Raw genomic sequence first — 22,964 nt, forward strand, 5'->3', positions numbered from 1 at the left:
AGAGTGCCTTTGTACTTAAAATGACCTCAAAGCATTTTTGGAATGACTCCACATACATGAGAAATATTGTCAGATAATGTGGGAACTCTGCTAGCTCAGGAGCAACTCATGCAAAAGTCTGGAGAACAAAGGGAGTTGTATGTTGTCTGGTAAATCATAGTAAGTGGATATAGTTTAGAAATGGACTTCCCCAAAGGCTGATGTGAAAATAACAAGATTGATAAGTAGAGTTTGTACTGTTATCAGTTTTACTAGTGTTAAGCTATACTCTAACTTCAGCAGCCACACGCACTTGCAAAATAAGCTTACCAGATATGTGCTCAATGTGAATTCCGAATAACTGATTTTTCTTTAAAGATTGAATTTATCTCAAAAGATTTTCAAACATCTTTTCAAGAAGTAATAGAGTGGGGGTTTGTAGTATTACATTGTTATATGTATAATTGTCCATCTAAAGTCTTCTAACTGCTGTGTTATTTGGTTAGTTTGTCTTAGTCTCATTTTGCTTAGAATTTCTGACAAAGAATAGGATTTGAAGATGTGGAAAAGCACTTTGCAAAATGCAAAGGGATACACAGTTCCTCCTCTACACTCTTCAAGTGTAGAGGTTGGGAAGCCAAAAGCTGGAAAGAGATATCTAGTGAGTATTCCTTCTCACCTAAGAAAGAAACATCAAAGGTTGTGAATTTATGAATGAATGTGTGCTTATTTTCAACTCATCATCTGTGCAAGAATTCTTGATTATTAGGAAAATCTGTCTTACATATCTTTAGAGCAATCCCCATGGGTTGGATTCTTGAGAATGTGGAATAAAGGGTATTCATTCTGTAATACTTGACCAGTGTACTCTTTGCCCTTTCAGCACACTTAGCAAAAGAAACTGGAATTTCTTACTGGATGTAGGATTAATGAGGGATAATGATGTAGGATTAATAGGGGATAATTTGGGGGGGTTCCAGTGCCCTCCTTTTTTTTAGGGCCAATAGAGTGAAAGGACAGTGCCAGATCTTTATCAAGTCTGTGCATCGTAGAGCTAAATCTATTTATATCCATGGACAACAGATTGCTGGAGGGAGTGGGGTGGGGGGAGGTGAATGATGGTATCGGGGGAATAAATGGTGATGGATGGACACTTGACTTGGGGTGGTGAGCACACAGTACAGTGTACAGATGATGTGTTGTAGAATTGTGCACACAAAATCTGTATAATTTTTAAGCCAAAGTTACCCTAATAAATTCAATAAAAAGGGGGGAGGGAAGGAATGTAAAATAAATATCAGAAAAAACTGAAATGTGTGCAGGGAATAAAAAAAAAAGCATTTATATCCAAATCTTGACTCAGCTCTATATTTTTATAATACATGGAGAACTAGACTCATATTTTCATGAATGTGAGTAGCTAGTTCCTTGTTTTAGTTTTGTAGGAGGCAGCATTTTCCATTATGATCCTGGCTACTAAATTCTTCACATTCTACATATATTACCACATATGACCTTTACAAGGGTCATGTGATATGGAACTCAGATGTAATAATTGATATTGAGGAAATCTGAATTCATTTCTTTGTCATGCCACTTACTCAGCTGGTGGCTGATGAAATTTCTTGTGACCTGTGTCACATGTCTGTGTTTCAAAATGTTCTCTGTAATAGTGACTGATTCAGGGATGCAGTGAGGACTAATGATGTAATGATTCTTTTATGTTTCAAGTTTCAGCTAGCCACAGGCAAGTCCACAATTTTCTGCACATTTATTAATAGTAGGTGCAGTTCTAATTATTAACTTGTGAATGCCTTGGAAAGAAAGCATTTTATAAGCTATGTGCCACAATTCTGTAAGAGTGGTTGAGATTTCTAATAATATTGACAAATCATAGAGGACTGGAGATTTTCAGAAGCTTTTGTCATAGAATACTACTGTTTTAAAAACTTAATAGGTTCCAAATTATATTTTATTATGTAACCATGGGCAGCTTACTTAACCTTCCTGTTTCTCATTTTCTTCATATATAAAATGAGGATAGTAGTACCTACCGTATAGAGTTGTTAATAGTAAAGGAGGTAACTTATGCGAAGTGTACCAGTACTTGGTACGTAGCAAGCACGCATTAAGTACTGTGTTTGTTATTGACAATAGTAGTATTAGTAACAAAATTGAATGTGGCAACATAGGACATATAATAGATCCAGAAAATAGTTTAAGTAATAAGAAAATATAAATTAGATTTCACAATATATATGATATGATTACTCTTTATCTCAAAGCATAGCCAATTCTTTGAGTTGGGAGTCTTGTTGGGCATTTGACAAGTGGTTTGAAATGCTGATGATCTAGTATATGCTTCATTTGTTTTATGCTTTCATGTTTAGAATGGGTGGTTACGTGCTATTGGACAAGTATAAAACTTGTGTTCTCATCTGGTCAAATACAATTCTGACCTCAGTACAGAGGCCAGAGTGAATTTCATACTTGACATCAGGAATGTCAAAGGCAACCTCTTCATCTTTGAATTGCTATCCTTATACATCGCAGGTAGTATTACCCTTCCTTGAAGTTTGGTCTGGTAAACCTTTTGCCTTGTTCCTCAATATATTTCTTTTTTCCACCTCCCTCCTTCTCTTCCTTTTTTCCATCTCCCAATTTTTCATCATCCTTCCTTTCTTCTTCTTAATCATTTTTGCTTCTTTTCGTGAACATCTGATGAGGACTTACCAGGGCAGAATACATTGCCCAAAAGTGTTCTCAGTCTTTAGAGAGCTTATAGCTTGATGGTAGTGGTGGTGATGAAAGTGTTTAGTGGTGAGCTGGTGGTGGTCAGGGGCTTGGACTTGATCTTATGGGCAGTGAGGATCCATGGAAATTTCTTGAATAAGAATGAGATAAAAGAGATATTCCTAAAAATGAATCTTTTTTTGGACATAAATGTAGGATGAATAAGAGAGATAAGAGATTGAAGATGGTGAGACTTATTTGGGAGACTCTATGTCTAATCTGCATTCATGATTCTAGTAACAGGTGAAAAAGACCTGAAAGATGTTAGAGGCAAGGGCATGGTTGACAACAGGTGCAATACTAGGGCTGCTTTGAAGGAGAAGTGGCAAAGCTTGGTCACCAGATGCAAAGGGTAAAGAAGAGCCCAATGGTAGTGTACAGTTTAGTGTGAATTATGAATATTAGAAGATTATCTCTCATAGTTGTAGAAATAAGGAAACTGGGAATAGGAGAAGAAAATGACAGATTTATTTTTGTATATTTTGAATATGAGGTGCTGATAGGATTTTCAAGTGGAATTGTGGGTTTCTAATTACATTTTATAACAATAATTTTTTTTGACAAAACGGACTTCTTTTTTTAAAAAAATGTTCCTCCATCTATAAAGTAGGTATATTAATGATAATTTCTCCCCATAATGGTGAGAAGTGAATGAAGGGATGCAGGAAAACTGTTTAATAGGTTACCTACACCTAAAATAAGTAATCAGTTGTGGTAGGTATTAATACTGTCATCAAATCCTTAAGCCAGAAGCATAGAGATAGTTAGATTAATATTGTGTTCAGTTCTAATGTCAGGTTCTAGCTCAATCCCAGGCCACTGATGGAGAATTAAGGCTAAGTTTTGAGTACCGCTCTGTGGCAGAGTACAATTAAGAACCTAATTTCATGCATTGAAATTCTACTCAAAGGTAGTACATGATCCTATTATAGCTTAAAGAAATTGTTCAAGCAGGCCAATCAGATTCTTGGTTTAGCAGAGTAGCTGTTTCATGTTAATGGTGGCATGCTAGACCCATGCTCATCAAAGAGCCCATCTGCAATGAGATAAGGAACTCATACCGGAGTGTAAATCAACATACTCCCTTTGTTATCAAGAAAGTCTTGCTATGGAAGGATTGTCAACTGAACTTAACAGTGCATTGAATAAACCACTTTTGAACTGCATATATAGAGGACTGCAAATTTCTGAAACTAAGATAATCCCAGTGTCCGATTTCTTTATTTTTCTTAAATAAATATAGCTCTATTTTAAAATTATATTCAATCACATGTATTAAGGAATTGATCAAAAGAATTTTTTTACAAGGTGTGGGACATTTACATTATTGGTAGAATTCCACTATTGTTGAACAATTTTTAGTAGTTTATATTCTTATGGATTATTAAGTTTTAACAGTCTCCTTGCATTTCAGAATACAGTATGCTGCCACAAGGATTATACTCACTGCTTATCATTGTTGCATGATGTTCGTGATTTGATGGTTTGTTTTGGTCTAAATTAGCTTTGGGTTATATTACACTTGTTATTAATAAATGACAAGAAGTCATTTTAACATTTGACTTGGTGGAACATAAATAGAAAGACAAGCATTGCATGAGATGATGTAATTGAATTGGCAAATGAGCTTTGAATATGCCCATTTATTTAGGGTATTTAGAAAGGTCACTTCATCATCATTTGTTACTCTGCTTAAGTATAAACATCAAAAAAAGGTAATGAGATTAAATGTTTAACTTGCAAAATAGTTATAAATGCTGTTTCTAAAAATACAATAATTTAAAAGCTATAGTAATAAAATAAGTCCATTGCAATGATTTAAAGGGCACTGAGATGTTAAAGAGTTCGATAGCTTTACTATCCCCCTCTTCACGTATCTACTACAGCCAAACAAGTTTGAGGTGTATACTCCCATACCTTTTTGGTTCATTATATAAAATTTTATAAATATGTACTTGTATATTTTATGAAAGTTTTTACAAAAATAGGATCATACTATACATGTTACTTTGCCACTTACTTTTTAAATTTAAAAACACACCATGAACATCCTTCCATATCACAACATATGGACCTAATTTATTTTTTTAACAACTGCATAGCTTTACGTTAATTATTCCTGTGATGAGGATTATTCGTTTAAAATGTTTTAAATGAAGTCTCTGGTATTTTCTCATTATAAAAGCTATTCATCTGCAAAATCATGGAAAAAATTTCAAATCATACTATACATTTCATTTTATTGTCTCCTTGCTTTAGCGTTGTTGAAACAATAGCGTGTGATAGTGAGGAGAGCTGTCATATTGTTTTAATAGTCATCAGTTTTATATATTACTATTTGCTAAGGACTTGTTAATAATATCATACATATTATGGATATATAAACCAATATGAAATACTACTTGGACAACCAATATGCAGGCACATAATTCTGCTTCCAGTTGCCCACCCAGTTTGTCCACCTGCCTGCCCATCCCCTGAGGCGACCATCATTCTAAATCTCTATAGAATATTCTTATTTCATTTGTTGCAGAGATTAAACTCTTGAGATCTGTATTGTTAACATTGTAATTGTTATTAAATTATGGTTCTTTTATTTTTCCTTTTAACTTTCATTATCAAACTATCTTTTAGTGGTTAAAACCACTAACTCTGGAGCAATATCCCCAGGATTTGAATCCCAGATGTACTACTTATTAGTTAATATATGGCTGGATTTTATCAATCCAATTCTATAAAACTTTTGCTTTTTGGTAGGCAAACTTACAACACCATTCACCTTTATTACAATCAATGATCTATTTAGTTTTGTTCCGTTTATTTCAGCTCCATTAATGATCAGTTGTATTTGTGAATTCCTTAATTTCTATATATTGTAGATTACTCATCTATAAAATAGAATTAACAATAGTACTTATACAAATGAGTGAATACAAGTAAATTTACAGAAATGTACTTGGCTTACAGTAAGCAATATGTGTTAGGTGTTGTTTATATTAATGATGCTCTAATTTTGTGTCTTTTTCTCCGATTTCCAAGTTCAGGTGTCTCACATTATATTGCCATGCCTTGTTTTTGTCAATATTTTTAATTTTAGCCATTTGAGTGGATGTATAATCATGTTTTATTGTTTTAATTTGCATTTTTCTGATTATCAGTAATTTTATATATTTATTGCCTTTAAGTTTTATCTTTTTGAGGTATTCAAGTCTTCCTTTTTTTTATTGTTTTTTTCCTTAATTGATTTGTAATTATTAATTATATAATCTGTATATAAGCTCTGTATTGTTTTATATATTTTGCAAATACCTGTCCAACTCTAATGGTGTTTTTCGTTGAACACAAATTCGAAGTCTTAATTTAGTCAAGTGAATAGTCTGTACAGTTAGTGTTTTTTGTGTCCTAAGGAATCATTGTCTTTTTCTTGATGAAAACAAGATCATAAAAATATTCTGTTACAGTATCTTCTAAAAACGTCATGAAACAAGTTTGAGATTCTTTCTTTTCAATTCTTTTAAGTGTATCTGAAAGAGTACTGCTCTTCAAACGTTTAGTGGTGTTTATTGGTGAACCACTTTGAGATTGGATTTTTTAGGAATAATTGATTAGGGTTCAATTTTTTAAAAGTTATATAGATATTTAGGCTTTCCAATTCCTTTTTTAAAAATCCCTACCCATGGATATGTTTTATTGATCTTATAGAAAGGAAGGAGGGGGTGGGAGAGAGAGAAAGGGAAAGGTACATTGATATTAGAGAAACGTGGATCAGTTGCGTCTCGCACGATCCCAACCAGGGATCAAACCCACAACCTTTTGGTGTACTGGATGTCACTCCGACCAACTGAGCCACCTGGCCAGCATGGCTTTCTAATTCTTTATGGGTCAGTTTTGATTGTTATATTTTTTAAGAAATGTTCTGCAAAACATTTCTAAATTTTGCTTATATCCTGTTAATGTCCATAGGGTCCTGATATTGGTTATTTTTTCCCTTATTTTTAAAATCAATCAATTCCTCCAGAATTGAATCTTTAAATTTGAAATTTATATATTCTTTTGTTCTAGAGAATTTTTTTCTGTGCTACATTATCTCCTTCAATGTTTTCATTTCAGTTTGGAGTCCTTATTTGTTTCTTTTATTGTTTTAGCACAGGGCCGTTTATTCTAACTTTCTTTCTGTCAGTCTGACTCCTTCAAGCATCAGTACTTCCTTAATTGGATTGTGTTCCTCTTTTTCTAACTAGTATTATCTGGAAAGATGGTTTCTTAGCATCAAGGCAGAACAGACTTTGGGAGATTTCTCAGACAGCGAGATATTGACAGACCTTGGTAACTAACCATTCAACTTTAAATTTTGCTGTTTTAGATACCTCATAAATGAAATTTCATAGGTTTTATCTTTTGTGACTGGCTTATTTCACTTAGCGTAATATGTAACAGAATTTCCTCCTGAATAATTATATATATATAGGTGCCCCCAAATACATATACACACACTTTGAATAATCATAAAGGCAGTGTTTATTAAAATACATTTCATTTTCAAAATTGAGCTATCAGCTGTTAAAGTGTGTATACATTTTTTTTGGACACCCTGTATTTTCTCTCACTCAATAGGTTGCCTTTTCATTCTGTATCCTTTGCACAGACTTTTTAAAATTTGACGTAGTCCCTTTTGTTCATTTTTTTCTTTTGTGGTTTGTGCTTTTGTGCCATATCCAAGAAATCATTGCCACATCCAATGTCATGAAGCTTTTCCTATGTTTTCTTTTAGGAGTTTGAATTTTGGGTCTTACTTTTAGGTGTTTTATCCATTTTGAGTGAATTTTTATAAATTATTTGAGATGAGTTCTTTTTCATTTTTTTTGCATGTGGATATCCAGTTTTTCCAACACCATTTGTTGAAGAGATTGTTCTTTCCACATTGAACTGTCTTGGCACCTATGGTGAACATCTTTTACCCGTCCACATGAGGGTTTATTTCTAGGCTCTGTATTCTATTCCACTGATTTATATGCTGTGACTATTCTTCTACAAGTTATTTTGTGGGCATGTGTTTTCCTTCTCTTAGGTGTATATGTAGGAGTAGATTTGCAGGGCCACGGGGAAGATACACTCCTGACTTCACTTAGAAATTGCTGGAGAATTTTCCAAAGTGGATGTACCAATACTTAGTATTATAGATCATTGAGATTTTAGCCATTTAGATGGGTAGAGTCACTTTGTCTCTTGGTTGAATTGTTATTGAAACACTCAAGTTATCTGAAATTTATCCTTAAGTATGTGTTCATTTATTATTTTTTCTACCCAATGGATTATAAGCTTTATGAGGTGCTATTTGTGCCTCAATTTCTAAATGTCCTCTGACATACAGAAGGTGCTCAACAAGTGTTTCTCTTGAATGAATGAAATAGGTGAATGAGTAAATCAAAACGTGAATGTTTGTCTTATCCCTGAAAGTGCTGAGATTTGTATCCGTAAGTATATCTGGGATCTTCTCCAGGGTCCAGTCACTGGTCATGGATGTTTTAGTGGTTGAATCACCCCAGGAGAAAAGAATGGTAGGACAAGGTTTTAGGACTATACACTCAGTTTGCCAGATTTGTAGAATCTCCCACTGAGATAAAATTTAAAACCCAAGAGCAAAGTAATATTAAAAGGCAGGATGGTTTTAGGAATTAGAAAGAGAAGTGCATCTGTGGAAACAATGTTTAAGAACTTCAGTTTCTTTCTTACAACCAAAGGATTTCTGCTTTAAAATGAAATAAATTATTTCTATATGAAACTGTAGTCTTATATTTATGACCAGTTTTTTTAAAAAAATATATCTTTATTGATTTCAGAGAGAGGAAGGGAGAGGGAGAGAGAGAGAGACAGAAACATCAGTGATGAGAGAGTCATTGATCGGCTGCCTCCTGCACGCCCCTGCTGGGGATCGAGCCCACAACCTGGGCATGTGCCCTGACTGGGAATTGAACCGTGATCTGCTGGTTCATAGGTCGAGGCTCAACCGCTGGGCCACGCCAGCCAGGCTATGTCCAGTTGTTATAGTAAAACTAAATCTTGATGGATTTGGTATTCATTATTTGGTTTATTAAGTATCCAGGACCTTTTATTTCTTCTCACCTGATTATTTTGGTTCATTTCTCTGTTCAAAATACTTTCACCAAACAAATGTTAGTAAATTAGCAGAGAAAAATGAGAAAGGAGAGGAGAGCAGAGGAACAAACTGAAGAAGGAAAATAGGACAAGCAACCATTCCACCTATGAATTTTTTCATTAGAACAGGGAGTCCAGAATTTAGAAATGGCTTTTATAAGCACATAGGACCTAAAAGTGGTTCCTATAATAGCCTCAAATGTTCAATAATTTTAATGCTGTATTTATATAGGCAAACATAAAGTAATGAAGTATTTTATATAATCAAGTATTATAAAATTTATATCAACATTTGATTTTCTGGGTTCAAAAAGCCGTCTTTTGGTCTATGGGCTGATTTTCTGTTATTTTTGGTGCTCTTGACATATTGTATAACAGAGTATGCTTTGTTCTATATCTTGACCTTTCATCCTACAAAGTGTGATTACTCTGTAGTGAGATTAAATGCCGTTGGTAAACTGAGGGCTCAGTTTACCCACTGAGAAAAACATAGAGACTCCTTGATTTATTTTTATTTTCTATCCAGTGGTTAATCTTTTTGATTACTCATAGCTGTTTAAATAAGACTGAGCCACAGTTTTGTTCGTGCAGTCTATGAAAATATGAACATTTTATTTACTGTGAATAGTAATGCTCATGATAATGCTGTATAACATTGTTTTAAATAATAAGTTTTTGTCCTTTTATTGTTTCACATTGGAAGCAGATGTGTAAGTATTAAATGTTTTTTGCATCATATTTTAGTCACAGAGTTTAATGACTGTGTGTTATAATCTTCCCCCCCAGAAAGTCAAATAAAGAGGACGACTTTACCTTTTCATAACTACAGCAACATGAGTGAAGATCTTAATTTAAAAAAGGAAGTAGTTTTAGGACACCTTTCAAAAAATATTTCACTGGAAAATGAAAGAAGTCAGTTACATTCCAGGAAAAAACGTTTTTTATCATATCCAAGATACGTGGAAGTTATGGTGACGGCTGACGCTAAAATGGTTCATCATCATGGGCCGAATTTGCAGCACTATGTACTAACTCTAATATCAATTGTAAGTAAACTTAATTCTTTTACATTTCCTAAAATGTTTGATGTAATGTTTTCTCACATTTAATTTTAAAAGTTTTCCCAAACTCTAGATGTAAATGAACTGTATCTAGTTTTAAGGCAAAAATAATTAGTTAAATTTAGTTCAGTTGTATAGGAAGTGCCCCATTCTGTTAGTTGTATAACTTTCTAAAACATGTAAAAATCTCTGCAGCCCCTTATAGAAAATACTTGATTTACTTCATCACATGAATGGCTTCCGCCCCCTAGTGACAGGGAAGATCCTAGTAGCACTGGTCTTGCCCTTGAAATCTGAATTTTAAAAATCTCACCCTATTTTTGCATGGAGAGGAGGGTATATTGTTTTTTACTAGTGATAAAGTTGGCCAAATCAGAAATTGGGATGCATGATATTTTAAGTCAAAAATATATTTATGGGGATAAAAGGATAAGCTATTACTAATAGAGCTGCTTTAGCAAATTGGGGATGTAAGATCACAGTAGCTATAAGAGTTCCTTTTGTGGTGTTAATCTCTTTTTGCTGTGGTGGTGCCCATATCCATAGAAAGAATTCTAATGCCCATGAAGGGTACCATTTCTGTGTTAGTGGTATCACTCTATATCACACATGTGCACACATATACGTACATGCATATACACACACATATCTAGTGTTTGAGGCATTTTTAGATCTAGGGCTGCTGTTTTGAAGTAATTACTAAAAGCACCCCCTTTCATGCTCGTAAGTATCCTGGGTTAGTTGATGAGTTATATGGTCACATATTTATACAGATTCAGGGTATTGGAACATATCTCATAGCTGGAAATGCCTTTATTCACATACAGGGAATTCAGGTCCACTTGGTTGAAAAGACTTGTCCAGGACACATCTGTAGGCCATTGTAAATTTCCCTCAGCTAGAAATCCCCAATTAAGTTCACTTAAAGATCCTAAGACCCAGTTATTTTTCTTACATAATAACATTTTATCTTAAATTCTTAAAAGTGCTAAGTATACATGGTCTGTGTTGCCTAAACACAATATCGGGTACAAAGTGGACACTCAAATAATTCTTGAAAGAAAAAAAAATGAATGAATAGGTTATTAAAATACCTTCCCCCCCGCCAATGCATGACATTATAATAGAAAAGAGTGATCCAAAATGATTTTCTGAAATTTATATAATATAGACATCTACTTGTTTTGTTTAATTGAATTGAATTTTTAAAATGACAACAGGGCTGTACATAGAAATTTATCCTGATGACACTTTTTTTTAACTTCTGAATGTGAGGTAATTATCTAGATATGTAATTTTCTGGGTGTATAATTATCTAGATGTGGGTGCAGCATGCTCATTATGAAGGGTTCTAATGAGAACACTGACATGGAAGATGCCAATTGATATGTAGGAAATTGTATCAATTATATGGAACATTGTGGGATAAACTTTGCAATTTTAAATGTTTAAAGGAAATGGTATTCATTAAGAAAAGTAGGGAGGGGTAGTGATACTGAAGGAAAATACTAGATTTTGTAAACACAACAGATTTTGAAGCATGTTAAATGACATGTAAGTCTGGTACCAGTGCTTTGGAAACACTAACTAGAAGGGGATAAGAACACACGAGTCATTTTCTAAGAGTAACTTTCACACGAGTCATTTTCTAAGAGTAACTTTAGAATAGCTACATGCAGTTTTTGGTGATAATGCCATCTTCCAAGAGTTTTATTTATATTTTATATTAAAAAGCAATTAATATAATCACTGTTTAGAAGATATTGTGGCATACCTTGAGATATGTGAAGCTGTCCAAGGGATGGATGGATAGATGGATGGATAGATGGATCGATGGATGAATCCTCACTCGAGGACATGCTGTTATTGATTTAGAGAGAAAGGAAGGGAGAGAGGGAGAGAAGGGGACAGAGAGGGAGGGGAGAGAGAGAGAAACATCGACCGGGGATGGAACCCTGGCCCACCTGGGTGTGCGCCCTGACCAGGACTCGAACCCGAGAGCTTTTGGTGAGGACAAGATGTTTGTAGCCGCCAGCTGGCCTGCCCGAGCTTCGCCCACGGGGGACGGGGGCTGCAGCAGGGCTGAGGAAGGGAGGGCGTCCCAAATGCAGATGGGCGGCCCGAAAAGGGTGCGAGGACTTCTTAAGTCTCTCTTTTGAGGTAGTTTGGGTTTTGCATATGCTTTTTTTTATTTCCCCTCTTCAGATGTCAAATTTCAGGTGACTTCTAAATTACCTGGGTTTAGTGGCTTCTTTATTTTTTTTCTTTTTCATTGAAATAATGTTCAGATAAGGATACAAGAAAGTCAGCAGACTTTAGGGCTTTGTACATATCTGGTTATTTATTAGTAAAGAACTGTGACCAGAGCTAATATTTGTAGGTATAAACAAGTTAAAGGTGAAGGTAAACTTGGAGAAAAAGTGACCCTTGTTTTTTCTGGAACTTTCTTAGTTTTAGTATTAAAAGTCTTATGTCCCTGGAAAGCCCTCAGTCCTGGGCAAACTGGGACTGTTGGTCACACTACAGAAAGATTGCAAAATGTAGTTGAACTTGTTTTATCTGCACTTGTGAAGACCATTTCCAAAATTGCTCTAAAGAGATAAGAGGCATGTTGTCTTCAACTACGTGTCCCAGATGTTTGCAGCTGAGGAAGGGGCCAATTTAAGTTTTACATATTTTGTCCTAATTTATAAGAAGGCATTAACTGACTGCATTTATTCAAACACACTCAGGATATTGGTAATGTTTTGGTCATAGTAATTTAGGAAAAACACACACCAAGAAAATGTGATTTAGACTTGGAATGTGATTGAGGGCCATTTAAAATTCAAAGTGATGAAAAAGTTTTTGTGTGTTGAGCTCCAGATATAAGGGGGAAATTGCTAGATATTTTCAGCACTGAACTAATGGATTATAATTTAGAGAGATTATCTATCCTTACCTACCCTGCACAAAGTAAAGAACTGTGTTATCTTTAGGTTTTTCTTTGCTTTAGCAATTTAGCAAAATGTCTGAGCATAGTGATAGAGAAATAATGTGTGTCATTTAATTAACTTTTTAGAGTGCTGTACTCATGTTGTAAACATAGCTTAGTGATCACTAGTCTAAGGGTTTTGGAATTCATGTTAAAATTAGCTGTGAAGAACACAATTGTGGTGTATAGTATATCTAATGAGATAAGAATGTTGAATGAGCAGAGATGTTCAATTATTTGCTATTCCAAAGCTTTTATCCTTATAGAATTTAGGTGACATCATCACATTAAAATGGCATTATTACACCACCAAGGTATGTATAAACTAAGACAATTACTTTCTGCAACAGATTGACTTTGATCATCAATGACTTACTGTTTAACAAACTTTGAAAATATTTTTGTCAGAGACATTCACGCTCCATTGTGCTTACAAAGGTTTGACTTTATAATATTCACCTTGTTATAAATTTAATGTAAATTTAAGGAGCATGATGTGATAGGAATTAGCCCTATTTATTAAAGCATCGTTACTGTTGTTTAGAGGCATTTATCAACCAGAGACCCTCACTTGCATCACATTGAATTACATTGACTTAATATCATTACCGTCAGTGTTTTGAGCTGCTTTTACTGGTGTTACTCAGGCCAGGACAATTTTCAACCACACTACAATAAAGACTGATTTGCTTTCATACTTTGTGACCATTTATGTTACCTTTTGCTTTCTTCAACTCAGTGTTCTGCTTATTCTTAGTTCTTTGCATGTTTTACTTTGTATGTATGTGGAATGTCATCATTTTCTAACTTAAAACCAAAATGGCATTTCTGACAAGAGTGGTGATCATTGAAAACAAAATTTGTTTACTTGTTAAAATCAGTTTTTTTTAGATGACTTTGAAGGTAAAGGTAAGTAAAAGGTATAAACTTTCAGTTAAAAGATAAATCATTCCTACAGCATGGTGATTATAGTGAACAATACTGTATTGTATATTTGAAAGTTAAGAGAATAGATCTGAAAAATTCTCATAAGAAAATAATATCTAACTATGTGTGGTGATAGATTTAATCTAAACTTATTTTATAATATATGCTTATCAAATCATTAGGCTGTACACCTAAAAACTGATATATTTTATGTCAACTCTCTCAATTTTAAAAATTGCTAAAATGATAAAAAAAAATGAAGGTGGCCTCTAAACATGTCATATATGAACATTTGCTGAAACTCTATATAAAAATTATTTCAAAATGGCTGTTCAGTTAATAGTGATAATAATTTTTTTTTTCATGCTTTTCATGAAGTATATTATGTCTAGAATTTTCTTGGAAATATTTAAACAACAAAATTCGTATCTCTTTCTTTACCTTTCACTAAATACCTATGAACTAATGCTTACTATTTGAGACCTGCAAACAAATATGAACTCTATGTGCCAGGGAAACACACACTTAAAGAATAAAAGATTTAATATGTTTTAATTAGAGCAATAAAAATTCTAATACATAGCCTTCTAAACTGTAGTAATTATGGTGATACATAGTGTTACGTGGCTTTATAGCCATGTGATCATCCATCTGCCTGATTCACAATTCAGCTTAACTGAATAGTTATTCATTAGTAGCGTCTTTAAACATTCATATATAATAAAGTACATATATAGAGTATGAGTGTATAGATTATAAAGGTCAATATATAAAACAATAGAAAGTGCATACAATTACGTAAGATGACCTTCTTAAAGAAACAGTTTAATATAAAAGCAAAATATCAACCTGACGGGTTTTGGGGGTGTGTGTATAAATAATGATTTACATCAAACCATATGTTTTTGTATCTTTTACTCCCAGAAGAGTGAGTTCAAGGGTAGAGATCATGCCTTATTCATCTCATCTAGTAAGCAACACACACAGGGTTTGACAGGCAGGAGATATTTAAGAAATATTGAAAGAAATAATGAAACTGATGCTCTTGGATCCTTTGCTTTCCTTTCGGGTATACTATGATAACTAATTTGAAACATGAACTAAAACTAGCATTATATATAACATAGACCTTTTATTCTGAAAAAGTTGTGTAAACGGTAATAACAATAACTACCATTGATACCTATGACCCAGGCCCAGATCGGACTGTTTTCTGTACAACATTTCCTTAAATCCTATGGCAGCCTGATAAGTAGGTATTATCAAAAACTGGTAGTTAGAATTTGAACCTAGGTCTATTTAACTTAAAGAACTATGCTTTACATTGCATAATAATTATTTGAATTATCTTTTTCCTTAGATTTTAAGGAAATTTTGCTGTACTAATATATTTAAAAATTTACTGTCAGAACACTGGGAATATGTTTCCAAATTCCAGCCAGTAGGAATTTACTTTTAAATTCGCAAAATCAAAGTATAACTCTGAAGTCACAAATATGGGTCTACTTTGTTTTCTCCAGTAGACATATTTTTAAAAGTTGCATGGAAAATGAATATTTAGCAATTCAGCTATAGATTTCCACAGCTCCCATTTTAAAGGGAACAATACTGCAGCGCTAACAGGCCTGCTTGAAATGACCAGTCATCTGATTTGTCCCATTTTAACTTACTCTCAAACCCACCGGGGCAACCACAACTCTTGCCAAAAATGCCACCCGCAAAGCCAAAGGCCTCACTTCAGGGAGAGATGACAAACCTGTGTTTGTGCTGCACCGCTAAAGCCATAGGTAAGGTTCTAGAATGTGTAAATCCATGCTCACCCTGCAGTGTCAGCATCTCCAGAGATGCTTTTGGCTCTGGTTTGGGTAGCACTGCGTGTGGCATTGGAAGTAGGAGAAGCACTTATGTTATTTATTGTGCTGGTGTAGTGAGGGCTCCACTATTTCCAGCAAATTGTATTCGCCACAAGATCAGTGACCATGTCTTCTAGCCAACAAAGCAAGGAGTAGACGCTGACTGTTTATTAAATAACAGAGAAGTAGCACCTCCTGAGGCAACAGTCGTCTTGGTTTGGGCAGTGGTCCAGGAGATGGTGATCCAGGTTTCAGAAGCAATTTGTATGGCACAGGTGGTCCACGTCCATAGAGTTATGTCACTAAAGGGGTGCAAGGCAGAGGCACTGGCCATGGAGGGCACTCCTACTGCAGTGGCAGCCTCTCTGATGGCTACAAGAAGAGGGTATGAATTAGTGAATTGGATAGCACCTTAAATGTGAATCACAAACTGAGCCCATGCAGAGTGCCTGATAGACTGCGTTCTCTAATTTGGAGAATGAAGAACCAGGTAGTGACCTATAACCTCTTCTGTGGCTCTTTATATGATTCTGGATGATTCTATCTCTGTGGATTCCAGTAGTGCTAAACATTAAAAATCATAAGCGTGCTCAGAATTGGAAATACGTAACCATGGCAGAAGAGATCAGGTGAAACTACCAGAAAAGAATAGATGAAACTTACATATTTATTATGGAGTATTGTGGGCACATAAACTGGATTGTGACACAGAATTAAGTGAATTTCTTGCTAAATCATCCAGAACAGTATTTTCCAAGCTCCAATGCATGCTCAAATTGTATTAAAATGCAGATTTTTGACTCACTAGTCCAGGGCAGGACCTGAGATTTTGTATTTCTTATCAGTTCTAGTGATTTGGATGCTGCTGATCCATGGACAGATCTCAGTAGCAAGGATTAGGATACTGGTTCTTAAAGCTGGCTTCACATTGGAATCATTAAAAAAAAATTCTGAGGAATTTGAAAGATATTGATGACTGAGTCTTAACCCTAGAGATTCAGACTTAATTGGTAAGGGATGTGGCCTGAGCTTCAGGATTTGTGAAAAGTTTCTTATGAGATTCTAATGTGCAGCTAAGTTGAAGAATTGATGTTTTCCTGGACTGGTTTCAATTTACTTTTGAAAAGAAATATTCATTTTAGACATCTAATCTTACTTTTTTTTCCTTGCAGGTTGCAGCAATCTACAAGGACTCAAGTATTGGAAATCTTATAAACATAGTAATTGTAAAATTAATTGTAATTCATAATGAACAGGTAAGAAATAGTTCTAAAATTAATAATCTTATTTGTCGTAGGCTCCTAGCATAAATATCTGACTATGAAACTTACTAGAAATGAGATCCTTTAAAAATTTATGTTTAAAAAACTCGATTTGGAAAGGAGTGAGGTTAACTTTTCCTGTTATGATGGAAATAAAATGGAATAACAGCAGAGGAAGTAACAAATGTTAATAAACAACAAAAATTTAAGCTTAAAAATATCTAGGTATTTACTTTTATAATCTTATTATTGAATGATTTAAAATATGGGAATTTTTAGAAGGTAGTGTTTTAATTTTAAATACTGGATGATTATATTGAGAAGGTCTAATTAGATTCTGTTTTGATCACAATGTTGGAAGCATTGCTAAAACATGTTTGCGATCTGAGGGAGAGAGCTGCCACTTCATTAGCCTATTAAAATGCGATTGGACACGTTGCACGGACACTGACAAGCTTTGAGGGAGAAGAGGCCATGAGTGTTTTGCGAAATACTGAAGTACATATTTTTTTGCACAGGAAGGACCAGTCATCAGTTTTAATGCAGCCACCACGTTACGCAACTTCTGTTTGTGGCAACAAACGCAGAATGTCCTTGACGATGCTCACCCTTCCCACCACGATACTGCTGTTCTTATCACGAGGTAGTTTCAGAAATACAACACTTCCAGCCGCAGTTGCTTACCCTTTTCTCCTGCATGCTCACTGATACTTCTTGTTACCTTAATTCTTGATCAATAATAAACAGCAAGAGAACTTGTATTACAAAAGGTATCATTGAATGAAAACATTCTTCTGTTCTTTCAGATCAGTATACTAATTGATTCCTTAGAAAATTAGTACAGCTAGGTTAAGTAATGGTATGACCTAAACAAAATAATTACCTTATTGTATTCGTGGCAGAAAAGAGAATTGGGAAAATATTTAGAAATTAACTTAGGGAACCGAGAACAGGTTTTGTTCATTTCTCTCTTGATATTTCAATCACTTGGGAAAGAAGAGCTTTTGAATTTACCTGATTGTCCAATAAAAGTGGTCCTTCTACTTAAAAAAAAAATCTATCTGTTCCTTGTTTTGATGCTCAGTGCATGTCTTAATTGCTAGACTGCTTTTGTTATGTTTTTTCCCCCCAAACTTATTTAATTACATGAAAAACAGCTTCTGCTATTATAAAATGATCCATTTTATAAGCACCACTATCCATTGTTAATTTATACCTTTATTTCAGCAATATTGATGCTAATAGAATATTTACATCCTAGGTTAATTGGTTATTTTGTTGGTTGGTTAATTAAAGGAAATAAATCTCTCACTTGAGGGTAAAACTTCAAGAAATCTCACCTTTTAGAACCCTGAGATTAAAACATTTAGTCCATATGTAACTGGAGACATACAGTCCATGTGCTTCATCTCTTTGCAAAACTAAAGCAGAACTGACTTAATTTCATACACAGCAGACTATTATCAGTCCATGGTTCTGCTCTGGATTGTAGTTTAGAGGCCAAGCAACAAAGACTGTAGATAACAGCTTAACAATGGGATGGAGAAAGGGCTGTAAGAGGAGACCGTAAGGGAAGAACTGTTTACAGCAATCACTTTTGTATAGTACCCATTGCTCACTGATATGCACAGCTCTAAGTTTAAACTTTTTGAGAGCTTATTAAGAACTGGATTTTAGAAGTCAGTTTGTGGTAATAATTAAAGCTTCTTTATCTTTGTTTTGGCTTGTTGCAAAAATATTTTCTGAAAATGCTTCAAAATAAATCTTTTTATTTTATTTTAAGGGAGGACATTTGTGGAGCCAGAGAGAAATGTGACACATTAGGTAAGTTATTTTGTAAATTAAATATAGCCTATAAAATTGTTTATGGAATTATTTAAGATGATGTGTAGGTTATTTTACATTTTAATCATTTTGATCAGTTGTCCTGATTAATGATTATAGTTGTCACTATTATTTGTTTCTGCTTCTGTACATTTTAAAGAATAATAACTAATATGTGCCAATTACTAAATATCAATTGCTGTTCAGAGTTTGACATATTTTAGGTGTTTTAATTTATAATATTTGATTTATACAAAAGAATACTTAACAACCTATATGCAAATTTAAAGCAAAATAATAAAATGAACAGCCATGAATCCACCACCAGATTTAAGAGCTAGAGCTAGAATTTTATCAATATGGTTATATGGCCTGTGCTAAGTCCTATTCTGTCGCCTTGCATTTCCCCAAGAGGTAGCCACTACTGTGAATTTTGTATGTGCCAGCACCTTCTATTTTTTGCAAAAGTTTTAGTACATATGTATGTGTCCCTAAAAGAAATTATTTGGTTTTGCTTCATTTTGAGCTTTGTAGTTGTATTTCATACATTTTCACGCTGTATAATATTTTATTCAAAGTTCACATATCCTTATATCCTGTCAGTGGGCATTTGGGCTGATTCCAACTGTGTTCTATTATGAACTTAACTATAAGAGCTAGGGTATGGTCTTATGATTAGAATTGCTGTGTCAGTAAATGTGCTAATGTCCAATGTTATAAGACTTACCAAATTATTTTCTAAAGTGGTTGTACCAACTTACTCCTTTATAAATAGTATATCAACTTTCCTTTTGATTATGTACTTGTGAACAAAAGCTATCTTCAGATTGCTCATTTTTGCTAATCTGAATGTAATATATTTTACTGCAGTAATAATTTTCAGTTCCATTATTACTAATGAATTTGAAGTGTAATATTGCCTATGACATTTGTCTTTTTAAAGAACTAATTATTGGCTTTTTATCTGTTGTTTTTACTTCATTAATTTCTGCTCTATTTTTTTATTTTACCAATTTACTCCTGCTGATCTATTTGTAATGTAAATTGTCTGCTTAGCCCTGGCTGGTGTGGCATTGTCTTGTGCACCAAAAGATTGGCAGTTTGATTCTCAGTCAGGGCATATGCCAGGTTGTGGGCTAGGATACCCCACATGGGGGATCAATGTTTTGCTCTCACATTGATGTTTCTCTCTAAAAATCAATTAAAAAAAGAAAAATCTTTTTAAAAAAATTGTATGCTTAGCTGGTAAGTATCCAGGATATTTTCTTTTCCAATTTTATTATTTAAGACTATTCATTTACTTCAATGTATCCTATTGTTGTGTCCCACAAATTTTGATAGGTATTTTTTATGTCATTCAAAATTATAAAAAATTTTAAGTACATGTAAATTCTATCATGATTTCTTTGACTTATTATTTAGAAAACTATTTAAAATTTTCTTCTTATTGAATTCTAGTTTAATTTCATTGTAGTTGGAGAACATGATCTATATGATACCAGTTCTTTAAAATTTTTGATATTACCTTTATGGTCTTTTATGTAGGCAATTAAAAAAATGCCCCATGTATTTTTAAAAAGTTTCTCTAACTATAGTACACAGGCTTCTCCGTGTCTGTTAAATCAAACTTGCTAAATTGTTGTTCAAGTCAGCTTTACTAATTTTTTGCTTGGTAGGTAACTAACTTGAAACATGAGTATATATCTGCCACTCTCTCCATATAGTATTACAACTATAATATTACAACTCTGAAAAATTCCCATCCTTCCCACCCCCAAGTTTGTCCTTATATTCTATCTGCTCTCTCCTGGGACCCCGATTATATTTGTATTCTGTCTTTTTATTCTGTTTTCCATGCTTTCATTTCTTTTTCTCCTCATGTTTTATCCAAGCAGCCCTAACATGCATTTTACTGTTTCTCTCTTTGGCTGCTTCTAATCTGATATTTCAACCATCCTCTGGATTTTCCATTTAACGTATGATTTTCAATTTAATAGATCCTAGTTAGTTCTTATTCAAAATCTGTGTTCATTTTGTTTACATTCTCTTTATATTTGCTCACATTTGTAATTGCCTTTCATGTTTACTTAAACATTTCATTTGGAGTAATTTTATATTCATCTCTGACAGTTCCCACATCTTAAACAGTGAAGGCCAAAAATGTGGCTTCTGCTAACTTTCTCTTGTGTTGACCTGTTTGTATGTTTGGCGATCTTTGATTGTGAGCTCATATTTACTTAATATTAATCCATGAGATTAAGGGTGAACGGCTTTAAAAGAATGTACTTTCTTTCAGAGAGGATTTTCTGTTGTTTTTGCTGTTACCCAAAGGGTGTTACTATAACCAGAGTCCCTGACTTAATGTGGAAAACTCAGGATCAGATTCTGTACCTTGAGGCTTCCTCCAGCAAGCTCTTAGTCTCTGAATCATATTACTTTTAAAACAAATGTTTTTATTGATTTTAGAGAGAGAGAGAGGAAGGGAGAGGGAAAGAGAGAACCATCGATCGGCTGCCCCCTGCATGCCCACTGCTGGGGTTCCAGCCTGCAGCCCTGGCATGTGCCCCGACCAGGACTTGCATCGGCAAACTCTTAATGCCTGGGTCGATGCTCGACCATCTGAGCCACCCCTGCAGGGCTGGCTCATATTACCTGTGTCAGTGTTTGCCCTCAGCGCATCTTCTGTCCTTAGTATTCATTGCTTACCCCTTAGGATTTAGTTCAGGTCTAAATGTGTGTGTGTGTGCACACGTGTGTGCGTGTGTGCAAGCATGTTGTATGAGAGGGGCAGGGAGAGAGTGTGTGTTAGATTTTGGAGGTTACAACTCGATCATTCTTGTAAAACATGTGAGGTCAGTACTCATTAAAAAATAGTTTTTATTAATGATCTAGTTTATTTGCATTAGGAGGACCCTTTAGAAACTCTAATCTTCTACAATTGTGGAAATAAACATCTGCCACTCTAATTATTACAACAGGCCCCGTTCTCTCCTCTCTGGCTTTGTTCGCTATATTTTATCAGTCAGTCATCTCACAAGAATCCATGAATGTATTTCTTACATTATCTATGTCCTGTTTTCACATCTTTATACTAACAGTATGAAAATATCTGCCACATCTTACTGTTTTTTTAAATGATTTAATGCTAAACATTCTGGACTAGTCATGGAGAAGTGGGTGGTTTCCTAGTCCCCAATCATTTTTTTTGTTTTCAGCCTCTAAGCACATAAATCATAGTGACATTTAGAAACAAACTATGAAAATCAAAGTGTTCTTATTAGTCTGTTAAATGAAAGGTAATGATAATGATAGCTGATATATCTGAGTGGTTTTTATATACTCTATACTATATTAAGGTTTTACATGATTTAACTCTTTTAATTTTCACAACAAACCTATGAAGTAAGAACTATTCCAATTTCATAGATGAGAATGATTTTCCCAAGGCAGCACATCTAGTATTCACACAAGATTTAGTATTTTATTTTCTCATCTAAAACATATGGGAAAGTGACAAACTGGGGGTAGCTATTAATGGCAAACATAGAATGTTGGTGGTAGTTCCCAGGTTTCCCGCTGTGTCTTCTCTTGCCGGCACTGCTCCCGCAGTCTCTGAGCACGTGTTGCAAGCGCGTTGGAAAATGGCTTTTGTTTCTCAAGGTGGCTAGGTTAGATGACCTGTGCAGCTTCTTGCACTTCCATCGAGAGAGCGTGTAGCGGATTAGGGCCCATGCTGCTTTATTCTCTCTTTGACGCCTTTAGAGAGCTCAGACCCAGCTCGAATGAATCCAGGCACAAGCCACCGACAAGCAGCTTGGGCCCGTCACGCTGTGCACTCACTTCCATTTCTGCTGGTCTTTGTTTATGGGCATATTTGAGCGTGGTCTTTGTTCACATACAATGCGTATTTTCACAGGTCTGCCATGAGACAAAAATGGTCAGATTAGAACATATCCTTAAGCATGAAACAAAGTTTGGGTGGTAGCAGAGGCAATATCATGTTTCAAATACCTCCATGTCCCTGAAAATAAATATATTGGAATCTGAGCCACTTGACAGGTTGAAAACACTAATGAAGGCATGGAGAGTAGCAGAATATTCATGACAAAAATGTGTTGAGTTGTAACTTATTCTG

At 34.4% G+C, this 22,964-nt stretch overlaps 1 protein-coding gene across 1 annotated transcript in view; it reads left to right on the forward strand.

Moving 5' to 3' along the window:
- ADAMTS20 (ADAM metallopeptidase with thrombospondin type 1 motif 20) overlaps nt 1–22,964 on the forward strand; it is a 158,611-nt gene that overhangs the window by 37,475 nt on the left and 98,172 nt on the right. The window contains exons 4-7 of the mRNA XM_016201022.2: nt 9,715–9,974; nt 16,916–16,999; nt 17,524–17,648; nt 18,789–18,829. Coding sequence (XP_016056508.2) covers nt 9,715–9,974; nt 16,916–16,999; nt 17,524–17,648; nt 18,789–18,829 — 510 coding nt within the window. The remainder of the gene's footprint in view (nt 1–9,714; nt 9,975–16,915; nt 17,000–17,523; nt 17,649–18,788; nt 18,830–22,964) is intronic.

The sequence above is a fragment of the Miniopterus natalensis genome, chromosome 2, assembly GCF_054644295.1.
Source record: "Miniopterus natalensis isolate mMinNat1 chromosome 2, mMinNat1.hap1, whole genome shotgun sequence".
NCBI classification, from domain to species: domain Eukaryota; kingdom Metazoa; phylum Chordata; class Mammalia; order Chiroptera; family Miniopteridae; genus Miniopterus; species Miniopterus natalensis.